Source organism: Lonchura striata, chromosome 3 (genome assembly GCF_046129695.1).
Source record: "Lonchura striata isolate bLonStr1 chromosome 3, bLonStr1.mat, whole genome shotgun sequence".
Lineage (NCBI taxonomy): Eukaryota > Metazoa > Chordata > Aves > Passeriformes > Estrildidae > Lonchura > Lonchura striata.
In genome coordinates this window covers 90749743-90776446 of record NC_134605.1, presented here as the reverse complement: position 1 = coordinate 90776446, position 26704 = coordinate 90749743, and the positions used below count along the sequence as shown (strand labels likewise).

The 26704-nt window shown below is 41.1% G+C and overlaps 1 protein-coding gene across 4 annotated transcripts; it reads right to left on the bottom strand.

The window, feature by feature from the left end:
• Positions 1 to 1381: 1381 nt before the first annotated feature.
• On the bottom strand, positions 1382 to 26638 carry CILK1 (ciliogenesis associated kinase 1). 4 transcript variants are annotated; one of them, XM_077782379.1, is made up of 15 exons: positions 26374 to 26638; positions 26214 to 26276; positions 20654 to 20837; positions 18776 to 18830; positions 17188 to 17309; positions 15876 to 15955; positions 13357 to 13489; positions 12740 to 12911; positions 12011 to 12178; positions 9475 to 9771; positions 8216 to 8406; positions 7519 to 7673; positions 6045 to 6176; positions 5376 to 5489; positions 1382 to 5012 (listed from the first exon to the last, which is right to left on the bottom strand). In XM_077782379.1, exons 3-15 carry the CDS (start codon positions 20752 to 20754, stop codon positions 4858 to 4860), a joined length of 1875 nt encoding a protein of 624 aa, XP_077638505.1. In that variant the 5' UTR covers positions 20755 to 20837; positions 26214 to 26276; positions 26374 to 26638; the 3' UTR covers positions 1382 to 4857. The 4 variants fall into 4 exon arrangements, with proteins under 4 accessions (XP_077638505.1, XP_077638503.1, XP_077638504.1 ...); XM_077782377.1 differs by having other exon boundaries at positions 20654 to 20916; positions 26214 to 26638; XM_077782378.1 differs by lacking the exons at positions 26214 to 26276; positions 26374 to 26638 and adding an exon at positions 23971 to 24333 and having other exon boundaries at positions 20654 to 20916.
• Positions 26639 to 26704: the final 66 nt, after the last annotated feature.

The window sequence follows — 26704 nt, the reverse complement described above, 5'->3', positions numbered from 1 at the left end:
GATCAGCCCCGCCCGCAGCCGCGATCAGCCGCAGCCGCGATCAGCCGCAGCCCTCAGCCCCGCCCGGAGCCGCGATCAGCCGCAGCCCTCAGCCCCGCCCGCAGCCCTCAGCCCCGCCCGCAGCCGCGATCAGCCGCAGCCCTCAGCCCCGCCCGCAGCCCTCCCGCCCAGGCCACGGGACGGCGGCGAGCGCAGCAGCCGCCAATGGGAAGCCGTAAATTTGCAAGTTTCGCAAAGCCTTCTGGAGAGACAATTCACCCCAGAGAATTTCGCTAAAATTTTTTAACTGGGTTAAGAACCGGTTTCTCTCGGGTGGTTTTGTCGCTGCAAAGTGATGATTCCATGCCCTGTGCCACTGGTTTTTCAGGCATTTTCACAAACCGTGACATTAAGGAATCCGCAGTATTGAGCTATAAATACGTTCTTGGGAGCACGCATTGTCTGGATGTGAGGGCGATCTGGCTGCGACATCTGTCACCCCATTGATCGCCAGGGTTGATTCGGCTGATCTGGCTGGCTAGGCGGGTGTCCCCTTCCTCCCTCAACGCTCCATGTGCGTCCCTCCCGAAGCTGCGCGCTCGGTCGAAGAGGACGACCTCCCCGATAGAGACGGTACCGTTCATCGGTCAAGGGTATACGGTAGCTGCGCTCCCCTGCTAGAACCTCCAAACAAGCTCAAGGTCCATTTGTAGGAGAACGTAGGGTAGTCAAGCTTCCAAGACTGCAGACACATCCAAGTGAGGCGCTGCATGGGGCAGTCTGCCATTGTTTTGTGCTTTATATTCACATTCGTGCAGTCAGCGCGCGTGTATGCAACTTGTGTCTTTTATTTCACTTTATCGGTTCTTCCAATCCCACACCCACCTAAAAATCGTGAGCTACTCCCATGACACTCCCCCTTCCCCCCCCCACGAGGTAAAATGCTTCTCAGGGCACTTAAACAGCTAACAAAAGGGCTGGCCTTATAACGTATAAACTGTTTTCAGCTTCTACTGCCTTGAAAGTCAGGGGAGAAGGTTATAGAAGTGACACAAGACACAGAACAATAGAACAGGAACAGAACAGAATACTTTCCCTTGGAAAGGGACCCACAACAATCTAGTTCAGCTGCCTCTCCTCCTGAAGTGTTATACATATTATAATTCAGTCTTGCAGGTAGTTTCAGAGAAGCAGACTAAGCAATCTGTTTTACAGGGAACTTACAGCATATTGCAGAAATTACATGCTTAGACTCAAACCACGTGCCCACTGAATGTGTAGTGCCCCTCCAAGACGGCTTGTTTAAAAAAAAAAAAATTAACCCAAATTAAAAAATCCCAACCAAACTAAAAGGCAAACTAAAGTGCTTTCATTAAAAACTGAGTAAAAGAGTAAGTCAGTCAGTGCTTCCTCAAGGATAACTTTATTCTGGGCAGGACATTTAACACACAAGGAATAAAACATTTAAAATGTTTCTGAACAAAAACACTGAATAAACAAGAACCATTATTCCTCCACATCTCTGACAATTCCACACCTCCCTTCCATATTAAGTTCTAAAATTGTCTTTCAGTACATGTTTTCCTCCTCACATTATGGAACATCCTGCTCATATCAACAGCCATATCAGATACAGGAACACGATGGGAATGGATATTTTTGCCTTTTTTTTTTTTTTTTTTTTTTTTTTTCTTTTTGTTAACATCATGGCACTTTTACATTACTTTTTGGAAAATCTGGATTACAGGGGTAAATAAATCCACTGTCAGACTCCTTTATTATTACATGTTATGCCTAAGCCTGAGAAAATGTAAACAGTACAATTCTAAAAACATTTTCCACAAAGATGCTGCTAAATATTAAAGTGTAAAGTAGTAGGTTACATATAATAAATTCTCAGATATGCTGCTTGTCCAGATTTCAGTATATAAAGACCTCCATCTTGTCCATATCTGTATTGCACAGAGACAGCACAGTAAAATACATAAACTCAGTTCCGTCCTGCTCAAAAAGAACTTTTCCAGCTTCAGTAAGAAGGTGCTTGAGTAAAAGATACAGCCATGACATCTAGCTAATTTTCTGTTTCACTAAGTTAAAACTAGCTGCGATTCTCAATGTCAAGATTATTAGTTTTTTCCTCAAAAATAAAAGGCTAATTTAGGAAAACAGGAGCTTTAAAAAAAAAAAAAAATTTAAGTAGAACTTACTTTTCTAATCTCTTGACTGAACAGATTAAAGTCTGAATGCTATAGTCAAAAGAAGCACTGGCAGTCTGATAAAGGTTCAGAGATTTACAGGCCAGATTCAGATTCATCCTGTGTTACTTAAATATCACAGAGCTGTCCCCCTCCTTAGTGGAGAGACTCGGGTATCTCCAGAATGTTAGTATGCTCTCAAATGAGACAGAATTCTTTTGACATGGTTCTCACTCACCAGAAGTGAGTCACCTCCCAACACAGGAGCTCACACTTAGGTATGATGAATCCAAGCCTCAGCTGCCTGTTCTCATGACTTGTGTCCTTCCACTCGTAGGAACTAAGTGTACAAACCAGACTACTTAAATAGCCTGCTTAGGCCTAGGGATACTGGCAGAGGTTCAGGGTGTTTATTCTTAAGACAAATCACCCGGTGATAAAATATATTAAATTATACATAGACATAAATACAGGTATTTATTTCCAAGAGAAACAGTATCTTTCCAGTTCTATCACGAATATACATATTTTGCTTTCCACCTACCCACTGACACCCGTCAGTGTGCACTTTAGAAATCAAATGGCTGCTTTGCTTTACTGCTAAGCATTAGCATCACTGCTGTGGAAACAGTTAGGTATGGTTTGGAGTTAGTACTTGCTATGCTCAGATAACAGGGCAGCAGGATACAGAAGATGTCTTTGGCATGTGTAAGTTTCATGCACACTTTTGCTTTATCTGATACTGTCTCACTGTGGGCTGAGCTCATAAAAGCAAAGTGACCAGTGCACCCTGTGGGTCCGCCTGCAGCACTGAGCCAGCAGCCTACCCTAGGGTACAGCTTCCTCAAAATCCCACGTTTGCCATGGGAAGCACTGAAAGGCCAGAATTTGTTCTCAGTCTCAAGACCACAACAGGTGCCCCTTGTGTGTGCCAGCAGATCCCATGGAGAGGATCTCATTGACACACAAACTATTCGGTTCCTGTGAAATGTGTGGAAGCTAAGAACTGTACCTGCTCTGATCCCTTTAGGCTGGATTTAAGTCTCATAAATAAACTATTTTCCTGAGCTGATCACACAATGAACTCAGAAAGATAAGCATTTCTGCACACTTCCGCAGGGCATTTTGTCAGCACATTTCAGCTTTGGCAGCACTGCTCCAGAACACAGCTATGGAAGGTGTTCTCCCACAGCACTGAATGGTTTTATCTTTTTTCTGTAGAAGGAGATGTAGAACAGACAAAATGCTGACTGTGCTCTAAAAGAATCTTCTGCTGATGGCCGACTCTGGTACTTCTTTCCAGAGTAGAACTAAACCAGTTTATGAGGCTACTTTCTTTTCTCTATACCTTGATATAAATAATACTCTCAAAATCTGAGTTAAACTGCTCTTCAAAGAACTGTATCAATTTCTGTGAAATCAACCACAGTTTTACAACATTTTCTTAACAGGACCACATAAGATCCCATTTTTTCCTGTAGAGCCTCTGGGCCTAATTTATGGAAGCTGACATATTCTTCACATTGTAAAAGAAGATGTATTGAGTGAAGAAGAACTGAGTATAAACATAAGTATGGTTAGACCGACCCACTTCCTCTTGTTTTTTGTGGTTTTGTTTTGTTTGGAGTTTTTTTTCCCTTAAGTGATTAGAACAGCAGCAATTTAAAACAGTTGTGAAAAGTAAGTCAGCTGCATAGATCTTGTTTCCTTAAACTATGTTGCTGGCATATCATTAATATTTTGTTACTCTGAAACCAGTTTTATTAGTTTTATTGATTTATTGTTAATACAGTCTTTAATATATCTTCAGATCTTACATTTGCAACAAAAGAGAAAGAAGAAATAGAATCTCTTTTTTCTTCTTAGAAATCATTAGACCATTTACATGAATTTAACAGAGGTAGGTCCACATTCTACTTCACAGTGAACAATGCCAAAGAAAAACTTTTAAGCAAGAAAAATGAACACTGTGTCAGAAAACGGATCTACAGAAGAGTATTTACTCTTCACCAAACAAGAGTTTTCAGATTTGGTAAATTTGAATAGCAGTCCAACAAAAAACCTTTCAAAGGCAAAAATAGATTTTTAAAAAAGGTGCCTCCCGCTCTTTTAGCAGTCTCTGAGTGACTGCGAAGGAGAGTTTAGACTGTTAAGTCACTCACTCCTCTGATGTCAGTACGAAGCAATGAGTATAGGACAACAGAAGTGTGGCACTGAGATATGGCACCACTTGAAATTACACAGCCTCAATTAGCACATTAACTTCAGAAAATGTCTAATGAATGCCCCTTCCTCAATACTTCTCCTTCACCGCAATATTGCACCATGGTTTTTTTATCCACTTCTATAAAAAAAAATTGAGTCTAATAAAAAAGTTAAATTTTTTTAAAGTTCATTATAAAAATTTACTGTATAAAAATGCCAAATACCCTAAGCCTTATATACAAAATGTATCACTTTTATGAAAATAAATGGACCCAAGTATGTAACAAAACATGTTTATACAAAACGGTACAAGATTGCATTCAGATTAATGCAAATAAGTAAAAAAACCCTTCAAAATGTCTCATTTGTGGAAGATCTGTTCCTTTTAAATATACAGGTATATGAAGCAGTATGAAATGGTCTCATGTTGGACACCGTTTCTGGGGATGTATGCACTGCTCAGAGGGTATTTCCCAGGTCACCGGTGAGCACCGTACTTCGCAGACCAGTCAACGCGCCCGTGGATCGGCTCCGCTGCCGGCGGGAGAGGCATGAACCGCGGCGAGCTTTTCGTAGGTGAACTGAGCGATGGCCATCCGAGGAGGGGTCTGACTGATGTCAGAGATGCAAATTCTAAAGGACAAAGAATTCTGTGATACAAAGGTTGGGTGAGAGCTGTCCATACTGAACAATAGCAGATCCAATCCCATAAACCTTAGCAGACTAAGAGGATTTGGCAAATGTGAATTCTGCCAGCTCTCACACCGACTTCTAGGTCCCATTGAAATAAGCTGTAGATAAACCCACATATTTAATAAACGAAAGTAAACACAAACCAAATCCTTCTCCATATGAAGTTCTGCAAGGTTACAAACAATATACTTCCAGTCAGTCATATACTGACTGAAAGCAAAGATCAATAGTTCAGTGCTGCATACATACAGCATTACTGGAGTACTGACCAAGGGACCAAGAGAACTTTAGTACTGGACTTACCTGAGGATGGGTCCACAACTGGTGCTAACTGAACCCTCTGCTCAGCAGAACCTACTTCCTTCTTCCGAAATGAAGGGACATAAGCACTTGCTAGACCACTTGATCCTATGGGCCCTGAAAGAAATGGTAAGGAACACCTGAACACAATGGATCTCCCATACTGTCAACAGGAGACAAATGCCCTAAGGGATCATTTTCAAGATCAAGCCTGATCATGGACTGATCAAAACAAGAACTTAATTGAAGACACTTGAAATCCAGAACTCCTATATATACACCTGCATTCAGGAGACTATCAGCATCAGACTGTGTTACAAATGAGTGGAATACAAATAGTTTGGAAACAAGAAAATAAGACTTAAAGAAACTGAAGAGGGAAACTGAAAACAAGACGAAATATTTCAGGTTGAACAGACCTAAGCTGTCTAGGCTTCTATGGGAGTACTTCAGACTTGTGAGGATTCATTAGAAGAAATTACTATGTTTCACTTTAAGGCAGTCTCCCAAAGAAGAGCCTCATAACCAATTTTAACACAAAGAACAGACAGGGTAAGCAGGTGTCTTCAGAGCTAACAACATTTTGGAAATGGATGACTCCAAAATACAGTGGTGAGGAATTGCACAGACATCACTTATTATCATTTCTTAAGAGTCCTAAGCACACCTTACCTGAATTCATCCCGTTGGTAGTACTTCCTCCCAAACCAGAGGTTTTCCCAGACAAACCAGAACTGGGCCAGCAATTAGATGGAACAGACTCTTTGTTTGAAGTGGAAACTATGCTATTCCTGGTGCTTATTCCTATATTGCAAAAATATAAAGATTACTTCACTAAAATCTCCCACACAGGCCTGCATTCATTCCACCTGATGCACTATCTTAGAGCAGATGTCTGGTTCAACTTAGCCAAAACCTCTACCTCTCTGAGTCATTCTCCATCCTCTCATAATATAGGAGTGCTGGAACTAGAGACAGGCCTTAATACTGCAAACATCACAATGTAAGTAGTTCCACTAGCATCAATGGCTGCTTATATCACAGTACAGGGTCCTTACATCAAGGCCACAAATATTCTCATGTCGCAAAAAATGAACCTTGCTATGTACATGAAATCTGTGCTTCTAATAAAATCCTAACAGCAACAAGATAACCTGAGAGGCAATGATGGCAATGATGGCAATTCTATTTCTCATAGCACTGTACTCTTCTTCAGTGTCTCTACTGAAACCTTGGACTGTGCAAATAATTTGCAGTACAGTTCAGATGACACATATTATTTTTATTTAATACAGCTCCCGTATTTAAGCAGGGTACCTAGCATTCAAGGAGGCACCCACAATTTATGATATGGCTAAGCAGTCTTGGGAGCAATGTGTTTTACAATTTCCTCTAGTAAAACAAGTTTTAGCTACTAAAACTCTATCTGAGACAAACTGAAAGTCAATTATTGTTTCAGGAAAAAAGACTGAGTTTGCACTCACAATACTTTCTAGTTTACTTAATTAATTTTGAAGAAGTAGTATTACAAGTGAATAAACAGCTAACACTACCATTATGAATAGAAATTATGAGAAAGAATGCACTTATATTCATCTAATTTTAAATATTGGCATACATGCTGTCTGCCTCCTGTACTTCACCCTGCCTCAGCACTGGCGTCAGTATAGCAGAGGTTATGAACACAGACATGTAATTCTCTATTGAGAAACATATCTGTGTTTTACTTAACTCCCAACTACAGCAAAGCATATTCCCACTACTAGTTTGCCAGTTGTTCATGGTACTATACGCTCATGAAGTAAACACATGGCACTTTCTTTTCCAATCTAGAAGACCAATCTTACACTTTTTAGGGAGACAAGGAGTAGTTTGGCACATATACAGACATTTTCTAACGCACTTCCAAGTATAAAAGTATCCATGAGGAGGAAGAAGTACAAATAATCCTGTCCCCTTGTTTGTATTGCTAGACTACTAGAATTTAGTATGTGTCGTGGCCATCTACACTACAAGCTCTTTCTGTTCTCATGTTCTCTGAGCAGTAGCTCTTCTCCACAAGTTCAAAGGATAAGAGCTAATGTACCAATGACTATTTCATACTCCTGTTGGAATTGCAGGAAGAAAAGGAAAGTATTTTACTAACCAGGTCGATACCTAGAATGGCTTAAGTAGTGCTGCTTTGCTGCAGAAACTCGCAATGTAGGAGTGTCCTGCCGCAAAAAGGCCGCATGGGAAGTTCGTGCACTGCTGCCAGAGCCTACAGCATCCAAAGGCTTCAGGTCCAAAATACTTTCAAATCTGTAATTCAAAAATTGTTATGTATAGTCCAATTCTTATAACACATGCTTATTCACAGCTGACTTTTTCAATTACATCCCATCTCCAAGAATCATTTCCTTGTAATGTGTTTGCTACACCATAAACACACAGGCAACAGGGAATATTATCAACCCAAAGTCCTGCAAATGCCCCTGAAAATCAGATTTGTGTTTCTAGTTCCCTTATATACTGCTTTTAAAGTTTTTATAAATCACTCATTAAGTTTCTTTCTTCTCTATACCATCCACGGAAACTGCAGCTCAGATTTGCCCAAAACAGTTTATATGAGTGGAATCGTGGAATATGTCAAAATGGTCCACACGTAAAATCAAAAGTATATATTCAAAAATTAACTTCAAGAGACTTAAGCCAGTTATAATTTTCAGTGGGGGGAAAAAAGAACACAAAATTGTATAGATACACATTTCTAGATACAAAGAAAGCATGAAGAGCAACATTACTAAAGAGGAAAAGGGCAAAGGAATAGACCAAATAGCACATACACATAAAAAACCCCTTACCTACAAAGGGTTTCATCATTCTGCCTCTTCTTGTTTTTCAAGTCCATTCTCATGATGGAAGAGCTGAAATCAAGGTCTTCCAAATTATCCCAGTCTTCAGAATTCTTTATTGTCCTGGGAAGATGTCCCCATCTTCGCCTAGGTTTTGGTTTAAGTTCACCATTTGTATTCTCAGACCCAGCAGATGGTTTCTGTTATAAAGATTGAAAAGAAACAAACCCACATGCTTAGACCACAATCTAGGTGACAGGAACAAACAGGCTTCTTTTCCCCTCTATCTCAAAGAGCAATAGTGGTAGTCGAGCTGTAACAACACAGTCTTCAACTTCCATTAGACAGGCTAAAAACACAATCTGTAGCCTGCTGACACTATTATATATCTTCTTCATTTTGTCCTGTAATAAAGTGTCTTGAACTGACAGAAGAAGAAATTTCTTGGATCTCAGTTCCAATCCTATTCATGTTCCAGTATGCACCTCCTAAACCATTACCTTAGGCTCAAGTTTTACTTCTAGACCCATGTGGGGAATATAAAACTGCATGAACTCTTATGTTTCCATGAGCCTGTGTCTAGACATTTAATTTTTTTTTTCTCTTGCAGGACAGTACAGGCACAAATTTGTGTCTCTTCAGTCAGACTCAGCAGTACATTTAGACTTTGTGTGACACTGGTTACTACAGACCCTGCTTATGACTGACCCTGTCACAGAAGCATTCACACTGTCTACTCTCATGACCTATTTTATGAATCCAGTATCCTCACTAGTAGACAGAAAGGGTACATTCTCATGCTGCAAAGAGAATCTGTTGGTTTCAAAGTCCAGTTTGGAAGACCAAAGGGACTATTATTCCCAGTCAATAAACTGGATGCCTTAAATGGATGAAGGCAATAGTTTCCCTCATTTCAATACTATTCACCTTCATACTTTTCTCTCTGGCATCAATCTCATTAATATTTTGAACACTGTACATCCGTTTTATTCATATGAAATCAGTGTCATCCTGTAAATGGTGCAGGTGTAAAGGGTACCACAATTATTCTAAAATGAGAAACTGACTTGCTTTACAGCAACCAGATTTAGATTTCAATAGAGGAAATTCCAGTTTCTAGCAGAAAGTTGGAACATTGGAACAATTTTTTAGTTCCACTTGCTGTACTTTTGGCCAGGTACAAGAACCTTGAAAGAGAATAAGAAAAAGAAACACAAGGAAAAAAGTCAGGCAGTATATGAGAAAGCTGATGTTAGATGGACCTTTACCTGCTGAGGAACCTTATTGTGTATTGCAGGCAGAAGAACCTGGTTAGACTTGTCCTCCTGTAAGTAGTTACTGTGCTCAGTCCCAGAGTTATCTGTCTTACGTGTGTACACCATGTGCTGAGAAGACTGACTTTGTTGAAAAGGCCTTGATGAAATTCGGGCATGAGGTTTCAGAGGGGGCTGTGCTGGAGGGACAGGCTTAATATGCAGAGACAATTTATTATGCAGTTCCTTTTGTTTTCCCAGATCCTGAATGCCCAGGGCGTGCCCAACCTGGAAGTACGAGTATCGAAGTGCCTAAAAGGTAATAAAGATGTTAGGCTTAGAAAACCACAGTTTGTCATTTACCCCAGTCCTATGTATCAGTACAAATCTAATTTCTCTTTTTTGTGAGGTAGGAAACAGCAGAAGACCCATCTCTCAACACTAGGTTCTAGTGAGCACAATCCACTTCAAAAAAATGTCGCAATAGTAGAGAAGCTTCAAGAGATACTGAGTTGTCAAATCCTCTGTGGACTACTACAGAAGGAAAGGTTCTAGAGAATTAAGATAGTTAACCAGGTATATGGCATCTAAAGGCATGTTTCATCACATGCTGTCTCTTCATGCATGCATGTGAAACACATCCTCCTCACCATTACAGATTCGGCCAGCAAACTCAATGACCCCAGAGACATCTCCTGCATTCTCCATTTCTGAGAATGAATTGAGTGAAAGAAAGACAACCCTTATGGAAATTAGCCTCTACCTTTTCTGACAGGTTAGTAAAGTTAGTTAGTAAAAGTACTGTTATCTGCCTTACATGTAATTAGGAAGTTGTCAGTAAAGACAATTAATCTACCTTGCTGTTTCAAGCACGCTCATCTTCCCTTTCCAAAGACTTCTTACTGCAGAAAGCTTCTAAAAACTCAGACTCCTCACTCTATTTGTACTTTACTATAAAACATCTGTTAATGCTCTTAATACTGTTACAGTCAGTGTTTTTTGTTCTTCATTACCTTTGAGAGTTCTTAATCTATTTAACTGTTTTCATTAATACAAGCTTTTACTTGCAATTTGTACTAAAGGCTGAATTAAATCAAAAGGTTCAGCTATGGCCCTTGAAGTAAAGTGTCAAGAATCCCATCTGTTTTCCAGAAGGTGCCCTGTTCATTGTATTAGTTGAGTACTACCCAAAACCAGCAGCTACCACCACCTGTATGTGCAATACTGATGATTTGGGCAATGCTTATGCACAGGATGTTGGAACATATCTGCAATGCATTTGAGCTGAGGCTGCCCAGCAAAAGCAAGCCTTACGCAGGCAACACTGGGCTGGAGGAACAGAGAGCAAGGTGGACTAGCAGCTGGCTGAAAGGTCAGGCCCAAAGGGTGGCAGTCTTTGTTGGAGGCCAGGAAGTATCTGTGTCCCCAGAGGGCATTACTGGCAAATACTGTTCCAACACCTCCATTAATGATGTTGCTGCACCCTCAGCAAATCTGCTGATGACACAAGTAAAAGGAGGGGCTGACACACTGGTCGGTTGTGCTGTCACCCTGCAGGACTTTGGCAGGCTGAGGAAACCAGCTGACAGGAACCTCACCAATTTAATAAAGATAAGTACCACGTCCTGGAAAGGAATAACCACATGCACCAGTACATGCTAGGGTCAACCACTGGAAAGCAGCTTTGCAGGGAAGGACCTGGTAGACACCAAGTTGAACATGGAATGGCACCAAATGTGCCCTTGCTGCAATTAAGACTAAGTCCTGGGCTGCCTGAGCAGGAGTGCTGCCAGCAGCTCAAGAGCAGTGATCCTTCCCCTCTATTCAGCACAGGTGAGGCCATGCCTGGACTGCTGTGTCCAGTTTTGGCCTCCCTAAAAAAAGAAAGAGATGGACATAGTAGAGAGAGTCCAGCAAAGGGCCACAAAGGTGATTAAGGGACTGCAGCATCTCACATATGAGAAAAGACAGAGAACTGGGACTGTTCAGCCTGAAGAAGAGAAGGTTCTTGAGCATCTTGTCAAAGTATGCAAAAAAACCGTAAGGGAAAATGCAAAGGAGGTTGAGTGAGTCTCTTTTCAGGTGTGCCCTGTGACAATGGGCACAAACTGAAACACAGGAAGCTCCTTCTGAACATCAAACACGTTTTTACTCTGAGAGTAACTGAGCACTGGCACAAGCTGCCTAGGGCAAGGTGACTGAACCAGATCCCAGTCATTCTGTGGCACACCACAATGAAAGAACAGCATCACAGTCTTCAGCCATACATCCTACCTTATCTCTGCTGCTATTCACAGTGACTGGATTACATTTAATTCAAGTGTGTTTACATACTGCAGTCACACCTTTCATTATTGAGCACATACCCCAAGCAGCTGATGTTTCATGCAAAAGATTAATTTCTCTCTCTTAATTACCCTCCTTTGTCTTCCAAATTGTTCTTGGATTCTTCTCCCTTCTAAGAAGGCATCCCTCAGCAACTGCTAAATGACTGTTCCTTGCAGTAAAAGAAAAAAAATCACAAGCAGACAAAAAGAAAATAAAATCAAACCTGACTAGCTGTTGGCCGCTTTTTGGGATCCCACTGCAGCATGTCTCTCATGAGCTGCACTGCTTCACTGCTAGCATTAGGTATTAGAGTTTTTAGGTTGTTAGGTACACACTGAGGCCAGCGAAAATTCATGGAAGCTGAAAGTTGGTAGCCTTCAGGCCAGTCGTTCTGGAAGAATGAGATTTTCAAACACAAAAAAGTTCAGCTGTAAAGTATCAGTGCCTAAGCACACTAGCACATATTCTACCCATAACAGACCGTATCCAGCTTACTCTGGTCTTATGTTGAAAATTTCACTACAAAACTTCACCCCAAACCCCTCTGGTGAGAGGCAAGTCCTGCTGTGCATCTGACATCTTCAAGAGCACAAATGGAATCAGGAAATAGTAATCTTTCCATTATCCCAATTTTTACCCTCTTAAACCATAGGTTTTTATGCAAGTACACAAGAGAAAATTAAATTCCCACCTAATGAAATCACAGTCTAAGGACTTGTTTGCTATGCAGGGGTCTATTTCTCCTCCTCTGTGTCAGGTATAGCATAATTATTGCACAGAAATGCTTACTGCACAGAAAATAAGTTTTAATTTAGTCTATTATATCTGAGAACAATACCATAAATTAACAGTAAGGAGGAAAATTTATTATTTTATGCTTACTGCTACCATGCTATTGTGTATTGCAGAACAGCTCCAGGAATACTGCAGTCTGGAATATCACTTCAGTTACCTTTTTTGGCGTCCCTAAGACTTGGCAAATTTTGAATATAGTATCAATTTCACTGGCACCAGGGAAGAGAGGCCTCAGCGTGTAAACTTCTGCCATTATGCAACCAACAGCCCAAATATCTATTGGAGAGCTATAGCAGGTGGATCTCAGAAGTACTTCAGGAGCCCTATACCTGTAGAAGAAAGAAAAGGAAATCCCAACAATCAACACAATTCAAACATACAAGAAATCACTCACCTCTTCATTCTTTGCTATTAAGAGCAAACATTCTTTAAAAACCTCCTCTCCTCTCCTGTACATAGGAGAGGAATTGAATGTAATAAATTTTTTAGTATTAAAACTATATAATCTTCTGTAAACTCTCTCACACCTTCCTGACACACAGTAATCCTAGCATGTTCCCACCTCTTACTACACTCCCACTCTGCTCCTTTGCTGTTGCTATCTATAAACTATCTTGCACTAATTGAAGGTTTTTAAATCACACCAAGCTTAAATAGAAGTTTCATACTGAAGAGGCATCAAAAGTAGCATGACAATCAGCATGAATTCAGTACCGTACTACATTCAAGTGTTGATTGCAAGTTCCTACAATGAAGCTGAGTACTAGCACTTACCATCTTGTGGATACATAATCGGTGTAAGGAGGTCGAGATCGGATTTCTCGGGCTAAGCCAAAATCTGCAATTTTCACAAGTTCTGGTCCCATGCAAAGCAGGTTTTCAGGTTTCAAGTCCCTGTGAAAGAACCCTGAAATTCAAATGAAATACTGATGTGGATTGCAATGTCACTTCACTCACAGCTGCATCCTTTATTTTCCAACTGGATTGTTTTGCTTTAGTTCTTAGCATTGAAGCTGAAATAGCACCACACAGATATCAAAGTCAGATGTGATCAGCAGAGCTGATCAGTACAGTGTTGTTCAGTCAGGTTGTGAAGAACAGTATACACAAGTTTGCTATCTTGTAACAATTCAAAGCATTTATTCAGACAGCTCTCTTTCAAGTGACACTTCTCTAACATTAAAAAATTTCCACCATTTTAATGCTAGTTTCATCCTAACTGGAAACTGTCCAATGAAGTTAACAATCAATTACATAAAATGTTATTTTAAACAGAATATAAATTTAAACAAGGGGTTTTTTGCACTTCAAACTTCTTTTTAAGTCTGAGAACATACTCTGCAAGCACTGAGCTACTCAACACCATGAAAGAGGATCTCAGTGTATTTTTTTAGTGCACCCTGCATTCAGCAAAAACTGATCATGAATGAATATTTGGAAAGAGCTCTTTTAATATAAATGAGAGAAAAGGACTGGTGTATCACGAGTATTGTCTCTGAAATTTGCTTCCACCATTAGCCCAGAAATCTTGTTCTTATGCTTCTTTTTCGCAAGTGTCTGAACAAACGTTCCGAGACACAGCTCCCTCTGTTGTACCCTAACTGAAGCTCTCTGAGCACCTTTTCAGAGACTCCAATATGATTACTTTTTCCATGGCTTTGAATATATTCCCAGAGACTGGACTAAACATTGACATAGGGGATTTCTACATTGTCCAGTATAACTAGATTAGCTTTTGTTCATTAGATGAATGTATAACAGCACTGAAGACATAGTGCTGTAGGTATATACTAACCAGGAGACCGCATCCTTCCTAGGGATGTTGACCTCATATTCTGATGCCAGCCTGAATTACTGCTTCTTTGTGAAAGGTACAAGGCAACACAATCAAGGCTGTTCTTAGCATTTAGCATAATCACTTCTGTATTTTGCTGCACAGACATGCACTAACAGAATGCTTGTGAGGCAATTTATTTCATGACAAATTTGTAGAAAGACCAATTTGTTGTGCATTCAAATATAAAAAGATGCTTAAGAGTTTGGATGGACAAAGAATGTAAGACGTTTACATGACAAGCGTTTCTATGCCACACAGGAGCAGAACAGAGAAACAGAGAGAGGGGAAAAAAAATGCTCATGTGATTTTTTTTCCAGAACTGTTGTGGAGAGAATCTTAGGACACTCATTCTTATACTGTGAGCCACAATATCATTAGAACCATTCTGTTGGGCTTGCCAAACATTTCTAGGTGTTCCTTAAACACAAATTTGCATCATCATGGCAGAAATACAAGTCCACTGTAACAAGTCAATGAAAAATATAATTTCAACATTTTCAGTCTTAACAGCTATAGTAAGTTAAATAGCAATAAAAGCTGTTCTGAAAGGCTATGATCTATTTGACAATTCATTGAAAAAAGCTGGCTTAGATTTTTGCAAATCAATCATAGTATTTTTCTGTGTTTACATATTAGGTACATTACTGAAGCAGACTAGAATTTATGATTAGGTTTCAGATGAGTAGCCATCTGAAGAGTGAATAAAGTCATTAGCTGGAAAGTATTCTGCAAAACACAGTTAAATGTGTTTTTCAAGTGAACTGTAATGCTTGTAAGAATTTTGCTTCCAGGACTCTAGCCACCAATGTCAGTTCTCTTCTGATAAGCCAGAGAGCTGGCCAGCAACAGACCCTTCAGTGTATCTAGCAGACAGAATTGCCAAGGTCAGCAAAAAAGTTAGAAAGCTTCTGTTAAAATAAGGTGTTTGTTTTGAGATTTTTTTTTTACTAGTTAAGTGGGCCTTGTTACTACTGGCTGGTACATCAGCTTTAGCTTTTACCATTGTCATATATATTAGTTGGAAGCCCATGCAACAAAAGCTACTTGTCACTCGGACTTTATTGCATTAAATGTATCTTACAGAAAATGTGTGTTTTATTCAGGTATCTGCGTGTACCTTGAGAAAAGAGTAATTTCTTCTTTATTCTCAGTCTCAGAGGATCTTTAAATCTATCAAGGAATGTGTTCATTAACATCCAACAAGTTTGAGAGTGGCCAGCTGCCAGACTGTGTAAGTGGAAACCTATAGAAAAGGAACTAAGACCTCCAGAATGAAGTATTAGGCAACTATAAAATAGAGGTGTTTTCAGTCATCTGAATGTCTCATACAAAGCTATTCTTTTGATCATTCCTTCTACTAAAGTCATTAATGTAATTGCTTGTGTATTAATCCAAAAACTTACACAAACATTATCTGTCTCTAATTCAGAAGGTTCATAGCTAAAACATAACCTACCATGCTTATGAATAAATGCAAGCCCTTGCAGGATCTGATACATAATATTCCTAACTGTAGACTCAGGGAATAGCTTGTTTCTGTGGAATAAAAGAGAAGAAACAAATATTAATTACTAAATTCATACATTAACTTATGTTATACAATGAATCAAAGATAAAAGGTAGCAGTGACAAATAAAACTGCTAGTCAGCTTTTCATTATTTGTCTACTTTCTTTTCTTGTTGCAGAAGAAATTTTTATTTCCTCTACAGTCCCTTGGCATAAAACCAGCAATTTAACTATGAATTAAGGAAATAAATCGCATTCTTAAAGGTCTGACTTACACAATGTTTAACAAGTCCATGGCCTAGCTAAACTGTAGACAGTATGATGCAAAGCATGCTTTTAAAGACATCTGGGCTTTTTGTTTTGATAAGAAGGTAGGATATCAAGCATTTCTATGAAATTCCCAAAGATAATTGGTTTCTGTTATAGACTTGAACCATTTCTTCAAAGTTCATTATTTCATATTATATCATATATGTGCCAAATTAAATTACAGTTTCTATGCCTGTGCATGCACAGTGTTTTTATGCATAAAAAAATATTTCATGTGGCATTCACATAGATATATTATAATAATATCTTACTTTGTTAAATCAATCATCTATCAGGCTGATACTATGGTCCATAGAGAGAAACAATTCAAAGCAGGAAATTTGGACCCGTTATCCTCTGATGAGTGTTATCATGCCCCAAAGTCTAAAATTAAGACTTCTTAATGCTCCAGCAAATATCAAAAAGCTAGATTTTATTCAGAATGCTGACAAATTAAACAAGCAGTCTTCAGTCATGTCAGTTCAAATTGCAAGGAAAAATTGCAATTCCTGGAAGCAATCCAAAATTTGACACCTCTTGATTACTGTTCCAACTACTTTTTATTTGTTCATTTATTTGAGGAAGCCATAAAAGAAGAGCTGGTGATACCACTCTCTCATAAAAAAGCACCACTGGAGTACTTACATAGAAATCAGAAGTTCTAGGTCCAAGGCCTCCTCAGTGTGAGCACTGTTAAAAGCCCACAGTTCCTACCTACTCCCCTCTCACACACTAATCTGGGACAAGACACTGGAAACTCTCACTAGACTGGCTGGGATATGTTCAAACATGAAGGTGACAGTCACAGCTCCTACTGCAGCCTGCAGCTTTAAGCTATAGTGGTCCAAGCCTAAACAAATAATCCAAAGTCCTTCGAACAGTTCCAGGGGTGTTAAAAGCACATTACACAACTAATTAATTTATATCAGGAATGGGTGATGCTGTTACATACCTCTCTTTCATTAACTGATAAAGATTTTCCTTCATGTATTCAAACACAAAATACAGATGATCATTTTCCCTGATAACTTCTTTCAGTTTTACCACATTGGCATGGTTTAATTTCTTCAAAGACTAGAAATGGAAAATACAAACAGGATTTTACAAGGGTCTTAATATAGTGAAGGAGAAAAAAACCCCAACTTACTTCACTGTTGCAGAAGGATTCAAAAACTCTTTGGTGTCTTAAATAATCAGACAGCTCTGAGAACAAAGACCAGATCTCCAAGTATTACCATATACATATACAGTCTATGCAGCAATTTAATGTGCTGGTCATTCAAAAGCCAGCTATCTCCTATCACCATAAACACCAAAACAATTGCATACTCTCTGTAGGAACCTTCCTAATGACAGAATTCACACTCTTCTTGCACCTGCACTGGCAACAGTCAGGTTAGAGTCAAGACTAAAAACAACCCTGGAAAAGTCTTCCTTGGTTCTGTGGATTAATTTTTGCAGGCAGCTGAGCTTGTTCAGCCCTCCAAATGTGATAGGAAAAATAATCAGAAGAGCAGAAAATGAGACAACTCATAGGCTGAGCTACAGAGTTTAATGAGTAAAGCAAAAGTCAAGCATGCAAGCAAAGCAAACTAAGGAATTAATTCATTGCTTCCCATGGGCAAGCAGGTGCTCAGCCCTCCAGTACAGCAGGGCTCTATCACATATAATGGTTACTTGGGAATCAAATGCCATCACTCTGAAGGTCTCCTGCTTCCTCTTCCTTTCCCCAGCTTTTGTTGCTCAGCACCATGTCACATGGTATGCCCCTTTGGTCAGCTGTCTTGGCTGTGTCCCCTCCCAGCCTTTTGCCCACCTTCAGCCTAGTCACTGACAAGAAAGCATGAAAAACAGAGAGGGCCTGAGGTTGTGAAAGCACTGCTCAACAATAACTACAACGTGCCTGTGTTGTCAAAGACCCACAGAAGCTGCTACAAAGAAAACAAACTCTACCCTAGCTAAAACTAGCAAATTTGGGTCTTCCTTCTCTTTTTAGATTTTCAGTGTTTTTGATGTCCATTTTTACATGGTACTGTAAGAAAAATGACCTAGGTTTTCTGCATATTTTCAGTGCTGACTATAAATTAAGAAGACCCCTAGAGCCTACCCCCAATGTTTCATCGGCATAAGAATTTCATGCTGTATGTCTGTCCCCAAGCCAACTATAGAGAAACAATTACACGCACAAGAGTTAATGCTGTGCAAACAAAGGACGTGTTCTCAAGCTCTGAAAAACAAACACCATGCAACTCCAGGTGTTGTAACAGGAAAGCTCTCATTCACACACTCCTCACTGCAGGAAGGAAGCAGTTCTCTACAACCAAATAATTTCTGTAAGACTACAGAATTTCAATAGGCATTTTTGTAAGACTACCGACACTCCCTTCCAATGCAGAGTGAGGAAACAGAACTGTAATGTCATATGCTACAGCTTACTTTGGGAGTGGTGTTTTGACACAAGAGTCATAAAGAATTTGATGTTACCCCCAAATGTGACAGTGATCGTCTAATTTGAAGTCAACTATTGAAAAAACAAGTACCTTAACCTCTCGAAGGTTCATGCACTCCTCCCAGGAATAAAATTTTCTCTTCATTCTACAAAAGTAGAGAAGAAAAGAATGACTAATGCATTGAAAACATCAGTTGTTCTTAGAACCAAAAGCCTCACTGTGTCTTAACAATTCAGTTCTTCCATCAGAACGTAAGGTGCTAGCTCCTGTCAAAAAACTTTACATCTCTAGACAAGGTATAGTTCATTTACTAGAATACACACTCAAATAGAATAACAGTCAAATAACAGTTACTATTACACGGGATTGCATTTTTCTATATATATATATCTTGTTGAAAATAATTCAGAGTCTACAACAAGCTCAGGCACGCTATTTTTCTTTCTGAGACAACAATGTGGAAGAGTCTAACTGTAGAAAAGAACAAGGGTAGTTTTGAAACAAATCAAGTGAAGATCCAATCACTTCACTGGGTCTCAAATTTTATCATATTCTCCTTGCCCCTCTTCTCTATTTTTGATTTCTCTGTGACTTTAGTATTTTGCCATTTTGCCATTTAGTATTTTCCACATTTTCCTTTGTTCACTACACATTTCTCCTTCCCTTGCAAGGTCCACCTATCATGACAACTACTTTTCAAATTCTGCTTTCCCCTTCAAGCTTATAAGCAACTCTGCTCTAACAGAAACAAACTGTGTGGCAGTTTTCTCCTAAGCCAGCCTGTGTGTTCATACACATTCTGATTACCACTCAGTTCTTTGAGACGTAACTCTATGCTCTAGGACCAAAAGGATGAAGGCTCACACATACATGCAAACATAAGATCACATATTAAAACTTACAAAAATACTCAACTGTGTAGAGTCTGGATTTCAGAGGGAACTAGGCACTCTCTGAAGATCTGAGGCTTTGCCTTTAGTAATTCAGTACTACTTATTATTGTAGAAAGTTTCCAGTCTGAAATTGGCTCTCACAATTAGAATAGCTTAAGAACTACAAGCCCTTCATGTTATGAAGGGGGTCTGGATTTTTTTTAGCAGTGTTTTTGCAGTTACTGTCTTGTGCACTCAGTTACTGGGCCACTTCTGTTTTTAACAAAGGACTGGCATTAACACCTAAGTAAGAGAATACTTCTAGCTTGTTCTGTTTTTTCTGAGTTTTTCCCATGTTGCAAACTGAAAATTAAAGCAAAACCTTCTAAGCAAGGTCTGATACAGGCAAAATATCCTTAGCAGTGGGGATTTAGAAAGTTGATAAAGCCAGCTATTGATTGCTCATACAAAACAGCATTGTGCTAAAAGCTCTTCTGACAAGCCTGTCCTTTGTCATGGTCATGGTCGGTATTTCAGGAAGGTGCCTGCAATGCTTTACAGCTGTCTCTTACCATAGCTAGGACAAATAAGCCATTTACAAATTAAAGTCAACGCCAAAACAGAAGAGAAAATCAAGTGAATTTCTCAACTGATTTCAAGAAAATCTTAAGTTGAAAAGACAATATGTCATAGCATAAAATATACAGACAATAGACAATGAGATTAGTTGTGTTAATTATCACTGCAGTATTAATATTCCATTGAAAATTAGACTACAAAATATATGTTCCATGTAAGCAGCAGCAAAAGGGTTGAAGGTTCCAAAGCAGCATTGCAGAATACTCTTAATACATAAAACACATTTGACTGCACATATCAGCAGAGTGCTGTTACACATAAGCCTATACATCTCACCCTCTATCTCCCGCTGAGGCTTTGGGGGATACAAGGAATTTTTCATGCTGGCTAAAGACAGCTCCATATTAAAAAGCTGCATGGAACGTGAAGCACTCAAACCAGCATGACCAAGTTGATGCAGACCTAGAAAGGAAAAACCTGGACTATGCATTCTTAAGTAATGTATGAGAACACTTACTTTTTAATAGCTATTAGCTCTCCAGATTCAATGCTTCTCCCTAGGAGAACAGAGCCGTAGGTCCCATCACCAAGCTGTCTGATAGTTTTGTACCTATTCATGATGCGGATACTTCAGCTGCAAGCGCATTTCAGTCCTAGGCGTTTCCTGTGTTTTTTCTCCTCCAAGTGTAACCAGTTTCTTTCTGTGGCAGCATAAATACAGAGCACTCAGGACAGTGTGAACAGTTGCAGGAATCATGTTTTCAAGACTTAGCCTTTGGTCTGAAAGCACAGAATATAATCCATTTCATTTCTGTACCCTTCTGAAATTGCTTGTTTGCAAACTCCACTCTCCTCCAAGAGAACAGTCCCCGTCAGTCATAAACAAACACACATCCTAGTCTCTCACCAGAAAGGGCCAGCCTGTATCTGCATGTAACTAGGTATAATCTCCAAAGCCAGTCCCATGCTAAAGCTAAAGGTACCTTACAGAAAGCTTGTAGGCAGCCCTGATGGGAGACACTACTACTAAAGTAATAGGATAAAGTCTCACGGCCTGGAGAAAACCATCTGCTAGCAGAAAAAAATGAAGCTTTACAATACAATAGGAGGGAATCTGTCCTAGCCAGATTTTTAGGCATGTAAGTCACCACCTTATATGTCACACTGCCATCAATTAAACCAATATCCTAAATTTCCCATATGGTCCTATGTGAAGGAGCATAGTCTTTAAACAAAGTGTGCAGAGGAAGAATATTACATTAACGTGAGGCAAGACTAAATGTATTTTACTACAGTAACTCCAAGCATGAATCAGTCTCTAGAAGTAGTGGCTACATCAGATTATTTATCTAATCTTTTGTTGTGACACTGCATGAACAAAAAAAAAATCCCATAGAACAGTCTGGGTTGGAAGGCACCTTAAAAATCATCTAGTTCCAATCCCTGTGCCCTGGACTGAGACACCTTCCAGTATCCTGGCTGCGCAAAGCCTGACTCAGTCTGGCCTTGAATCCTTCCAGGGATGGGGCATCCATGGAATCTCTGCTGGATATGAAGCAAAAATCTTCTTGTTTCTAGTTTAATGTAATTGTTGCTCATATTTCCTTCACTACAGTTTAAAAAAAAATGTAGTCTAGTCTATGTAAATTAACCATACATTTGAAACAAAATAGAATTCCCCAACAATGAAAGTTTGGTCACTGCATTCTCTTATTCTTCACCTATTAAAAAGACAACAGTATTCATGGCTTGTGACTTTTGCCTTCTGTAATGTGTATTTTAACTACATTTTCACAATTTTTGTAGTAGCCTTATATCTCCCTTATTTCACAAAGCTGTATTATGATTTTAGAAGTAATGGGATTATGTTACTGGAACTCTGAACTGACATCAATGCAAAGCCACAATCCTGTAGCTGCAAGATGTTGTGAATATCCTTTATTTTCCATCTTCTAAGCCTACTAGCCCTACTAATACTGATACAGGAATAAAGACCTGGAAATTTTAAGTTAGAAGACCTCTTGACAATGTAGCCATTGTGCAGCATGTCTCTAAATCTATCTCAGACACTGGGTAGTGTCTCAGGCAGGAGGAACTGCCCTCTAGCAGTACCTGTTCCTTTCCACACACTCACTACTACAGAGAACCAGGACTGGGCACCATACATTAGAGACCTAATCCCACATTTTGTACTACTTGTCAAGGAACACAGAACCTGTCTGTAACAGCAGTTTGGAGTACCAGTTCCTTTTTGGCTAGTTTTCAGATTGTGCACCTGAATAGCATAAAGCTATGTTCAGTGGTCTGCATCCAGGTTAAAAAGCCTTAACCTGCTTACTCCAACTGGTCAGTGACTGGATGGCAACTCAGAAGCCTTTATTCAGATCCTTGGCAACAAGATTTCAAACAATGACATCATCTTGAACATTCTCCTAGTCTGAAAACCTAAAATTTATTCATATCCAAACAATTTTATACAGGAATTTCAAATCAACACAGTTGGGACTTGTGGACTATTCTGATAGAGTTCTGAAACCATGATCCTAACAGCAGTGATGTCTTAAAATTCACAGACTCCTATGCTGTCCCTGATTCACCATTTGCATATCCCTTTCAGGGAACTGTGACTGAAGAGTGGAGGAGCACCCTTCCCTCATGTTTGATAACCACAGCAAAACTAAAGATGTTTAACACTACTGGCAATAATCACCAATGGCTAGATAGATTGTTTGATGTGGTGAACCTAACTATTTATTCCTTAATGAGGATACTAAATTAAGTGCCTCTCCTTCCCACAGCCACCAATTTTCAAAAAGCTTGTATGAAATTATCTTTGCAATTGTCAAACATGACCAAAACAGACTAAATGAAGTATTTTTGAGGACTAAAGTGAGTAAACAAAAACCAACAAAAAAACCCACACCCAAACAAAGCCCAAACATACAAAAACAAACCCCAAAAAACAAAAAACCCCCAAATTCAAAGCCAAGCAAAAAACCAAAACACAAAAACCAACCCCCACCCAAATGAAACAATACCCCCAAAAAACCAAAAAAAAAACCCCAAGCCCCCAACCAACCAAAAACCCCCAAAACAAACAAACAAAAACCACCAACAAAACCAAAACCAATAAAAAACTAAACTAGTCAGAAGACACTTATTTCAGTGATGAATTAATGTCAAAAATATGCCAGGATGCACAGAAGTTAACCCAGGTCCCCTGGAAGCACAAATCCACCTGTATGAAAACCCACTCACAAACCCTGAATGAAATCTTCTCTGGTTAACTCAATCAGCATCATTTCTTGTTAATAGTGAGGTTGTTTTTAAAATCTGCTTTACTCGGCTTTCAGACTGTTTCACCTGAGTCCCACTGAAATTACTGAAAAGAGCATGAGCCTCTGCAGTCTCCAGAGCTACAACACGTATCATCTAAAAGTTCAATCTACATAAATTCACATCGCCAGAGAATGTAAATATAAACTGCAAAAATATCTTGAAGTAAAAATTGTGTTGATACTAAAGAGTAAAATGTAAGCCCCTTACTTCCACCATGTTGTAACAATGCGTTCAGATTCTACCTCACTTATACACTCTCTCCCCGCAGAAAACGAACAGCAAAACATCTTTAACAGAAAGCCTAATTCAATATATCGAGAGTGCTTTCTAACTAAGTACAACTCAAACCTAGTATTTCGCTTATGAACCCTTTAAATACATATCCACTCGTGTTTGAAGTGCTGAAGCGCCGAGAACGGAAAGCGAAACTAGCTCACTCTGCCACAGCTGAGAGACACAGACAGTAAACAAACAGCATGTGCCTTTTTAACTTGCCCTGCGCTGTGGCAATCACTCGAAGGCATTACTAGGAGGAAGCAGTGAGAAAGGCGCAGTTCAAAGCCGCGAGTGTCCACGGGCGCGGTCCCAGCGGCTGCCACGTTCGTCACAGAGGGCTCTGGGGATGCCCCGTGAGCTGCACACCCAGGCAGGGACAGACGGGCGATGGCGGGTCCGCCGCTCAGGCCGGGGCCCGGCTCCTGCCCGGCCTCCGTGCTGCGGCGGCGTCCGACCCCCAGCCTCGGCCCCGGTGCACTCGCGTGCCCCGCTCCTCGCCGTAGGGACCGAGGTGTCCCGGCCCTCCGCGCCGGGGCCCGGCAAGACTCACGGCGGACGCGTGTCCCCGCTGGGCCCGGCCCGCGGACAGGCCCGCAATGGCGGCCCCGCCGCCCCGCGGAGCAGCCGCGGCCCCGCTCGGCCCATGGCGCGGCCCCGGCCCCCGCCCCGGGCCCGCCCGGCCGCCGGGGCTCCCCGCGGGGGGACAGCGCCCCACGACTGCGGCCGGGGCCGCCGGGCCGGGCCCCTCGCAGAGGGGGCGCTGAGCTGCGTGGTAACGAGAGTAAAACAAACCGAGCTATCTCTGGAGCATCTCTCGTACGAGACTGCAGGGGCTGAGCCTGTTCAGTCTGGAGAAGACACGGAGGGGATTTCGTTAATGCGTAGAAATATCTCAAAGGTGGGTGCCGAAAACATGGTGCCAGACTCTCTTCAGTAGTGCCCAGTGACAAGACGAGGAGCAGTAGCCATAAACTGAAATACATGAGGTTCCATTAACTGTGAGAAAGAACTTCTTTACACTGAGGGTGGCAGAGCACTGGGACAGACTGCCCAGGGAAGTAGTAGCGTCCCTCTCCGGAGACACTGAAAAACCACCTTGGATGTGTTCCTGTGTAACCAGCTCTAAGTGACCCTGCTTTGGCAGGGGGGTGGGACTGGATGACTTCCAGAGGACCTTACCAACCCTAACAGTTCTGTGATTCTGTGAAAACAAAACCCAGCCGAACAAACATGATCCCCACACTGACAGGCCTCTCTCACATCTCAGAGAGGAGTTTAAACAGCAAAACTAGAAAGCAGAAATAGCAAGCTGTGAACAAATGGGAAGAATATCAACATTTTAAGTGGGGGCCTGTGCCTTCCTCAGCCAAGCACCAGCAGCTCACCCTGGCTCTGACACGGTCAGCCTAAGACATAATGGGAAGGGCCGTAAAAGGAAAACAAGGAAAACAATTTATTATCAGGACTGTAACAGTGATTCAGGAAGTGTCAACTTCTTTTTACACTTCATCCCTTAAGTTTTCAAAGTAAAGCATCAAATTAATTCCCAGGGTTTGGAAATATAGGATGAACTAGTGCTGTAATTCAGGAGTACAGCGTAGGACAAGACATTAATTTGCTAAAACAGATGTGGGGATAAAAAAAGCTCTGGGGGCCTCCCCCACCCTATCTAGTCAGAGGCTAATCTTTATATTTACACGAATATATTATAAAGACTAAAATTCTCTCCAACAGACAGGCATGATTCAGTGAAGCCAGGAGGAGCAGTGTATACTTACATGAGATTTCTGCTGCAAGCCACCCATATTACATCCCACGTGCACAATCACATATTAGCACTCAACCCCCACAGAACACTGTTTTTCTGTTGTTACAGGCAAGGCTTTTTCATTCCCAATAGAATAATTGAATTATTTGAATTTGAAGTGACCTTCAACATCATGTAGTTTCAAACCCCCTGCCACGGGCGGGGACACCTTTTGCTACACCAGGCTGCTCAGACCCCCAACAAACTGGCCTTGAACACTGCCAGGGATGGGGGATCCACAGCTTCTCAGGGCAACCTGTGCCTCACTGTCCTCATAGTAAAGGATTTTTTTTACTAATATGTCATGTTTAATATCTAAGAAGAGGCACACCCAGGTAGGAGAAAATCAGCTTTGACTCCAACTTCAAACGAGAAGCAGCGCTAATGATAACCATTGTAGCCATGAGCACCCCGTCTCAAAGCCTCAGGTGGCCTTGCTGTGTCATCACTGCTCACCCAGCAAGGCAGCACGCCAGCAGCACCCAGCTCCCCTGCTCCTCACCACCTCCGGCTGCCCGAAGCGGCACCCGGCCTTGTCGGGCAGCCCCTTGCCTCTCACTCTCCACAGGGCAGCTCTGCAGCCCACGGCCGATGCCGGCCCCCACAGCCCTTGCACCCCCAATTCCCGCCCCGCTGCCCAAGCCTGAGCGCTCACCTGCCGCTCGAGAGAAGACACACACCTCCTCATCCTCCTCAAAACGCTCAAGGCAGTAGACAGCTGCAAAGGTTCACAGATTCATACACGTGGTTTTCTTCTGGAATAAAAAGACTCTGATACGCTTTAAAGAAATAGGTTTCGTCCAATTTTAGAAAACCTGACAAGGCGTGTGCTGACAGCAGGTGATAACTGTCCTCACTGAACTGGACGGGCAAATGACCAGGGCCACAAGACTCAATGGCCTCGGCACCGCTGTTATCTCCGCAGCCGCGGCACTGAGCGCTCTCCCGTTACCTCGTCGGCAATTTGCCTGTGCCAAGGTCCCGGCCTGACCGCAGCCACAGCGGAAATCGCGGCTCCAGGACATCGCCTGTTTACCTCGGCTCCCGCTCCCGGGATCGCGCCTGCCGGGATTCCCACTCACGGAGACTACAGCTCCCGGCAGCCTTTGCTCTGCTGCCCTTCCCCTGGTGTGCCGCCGCGGACTA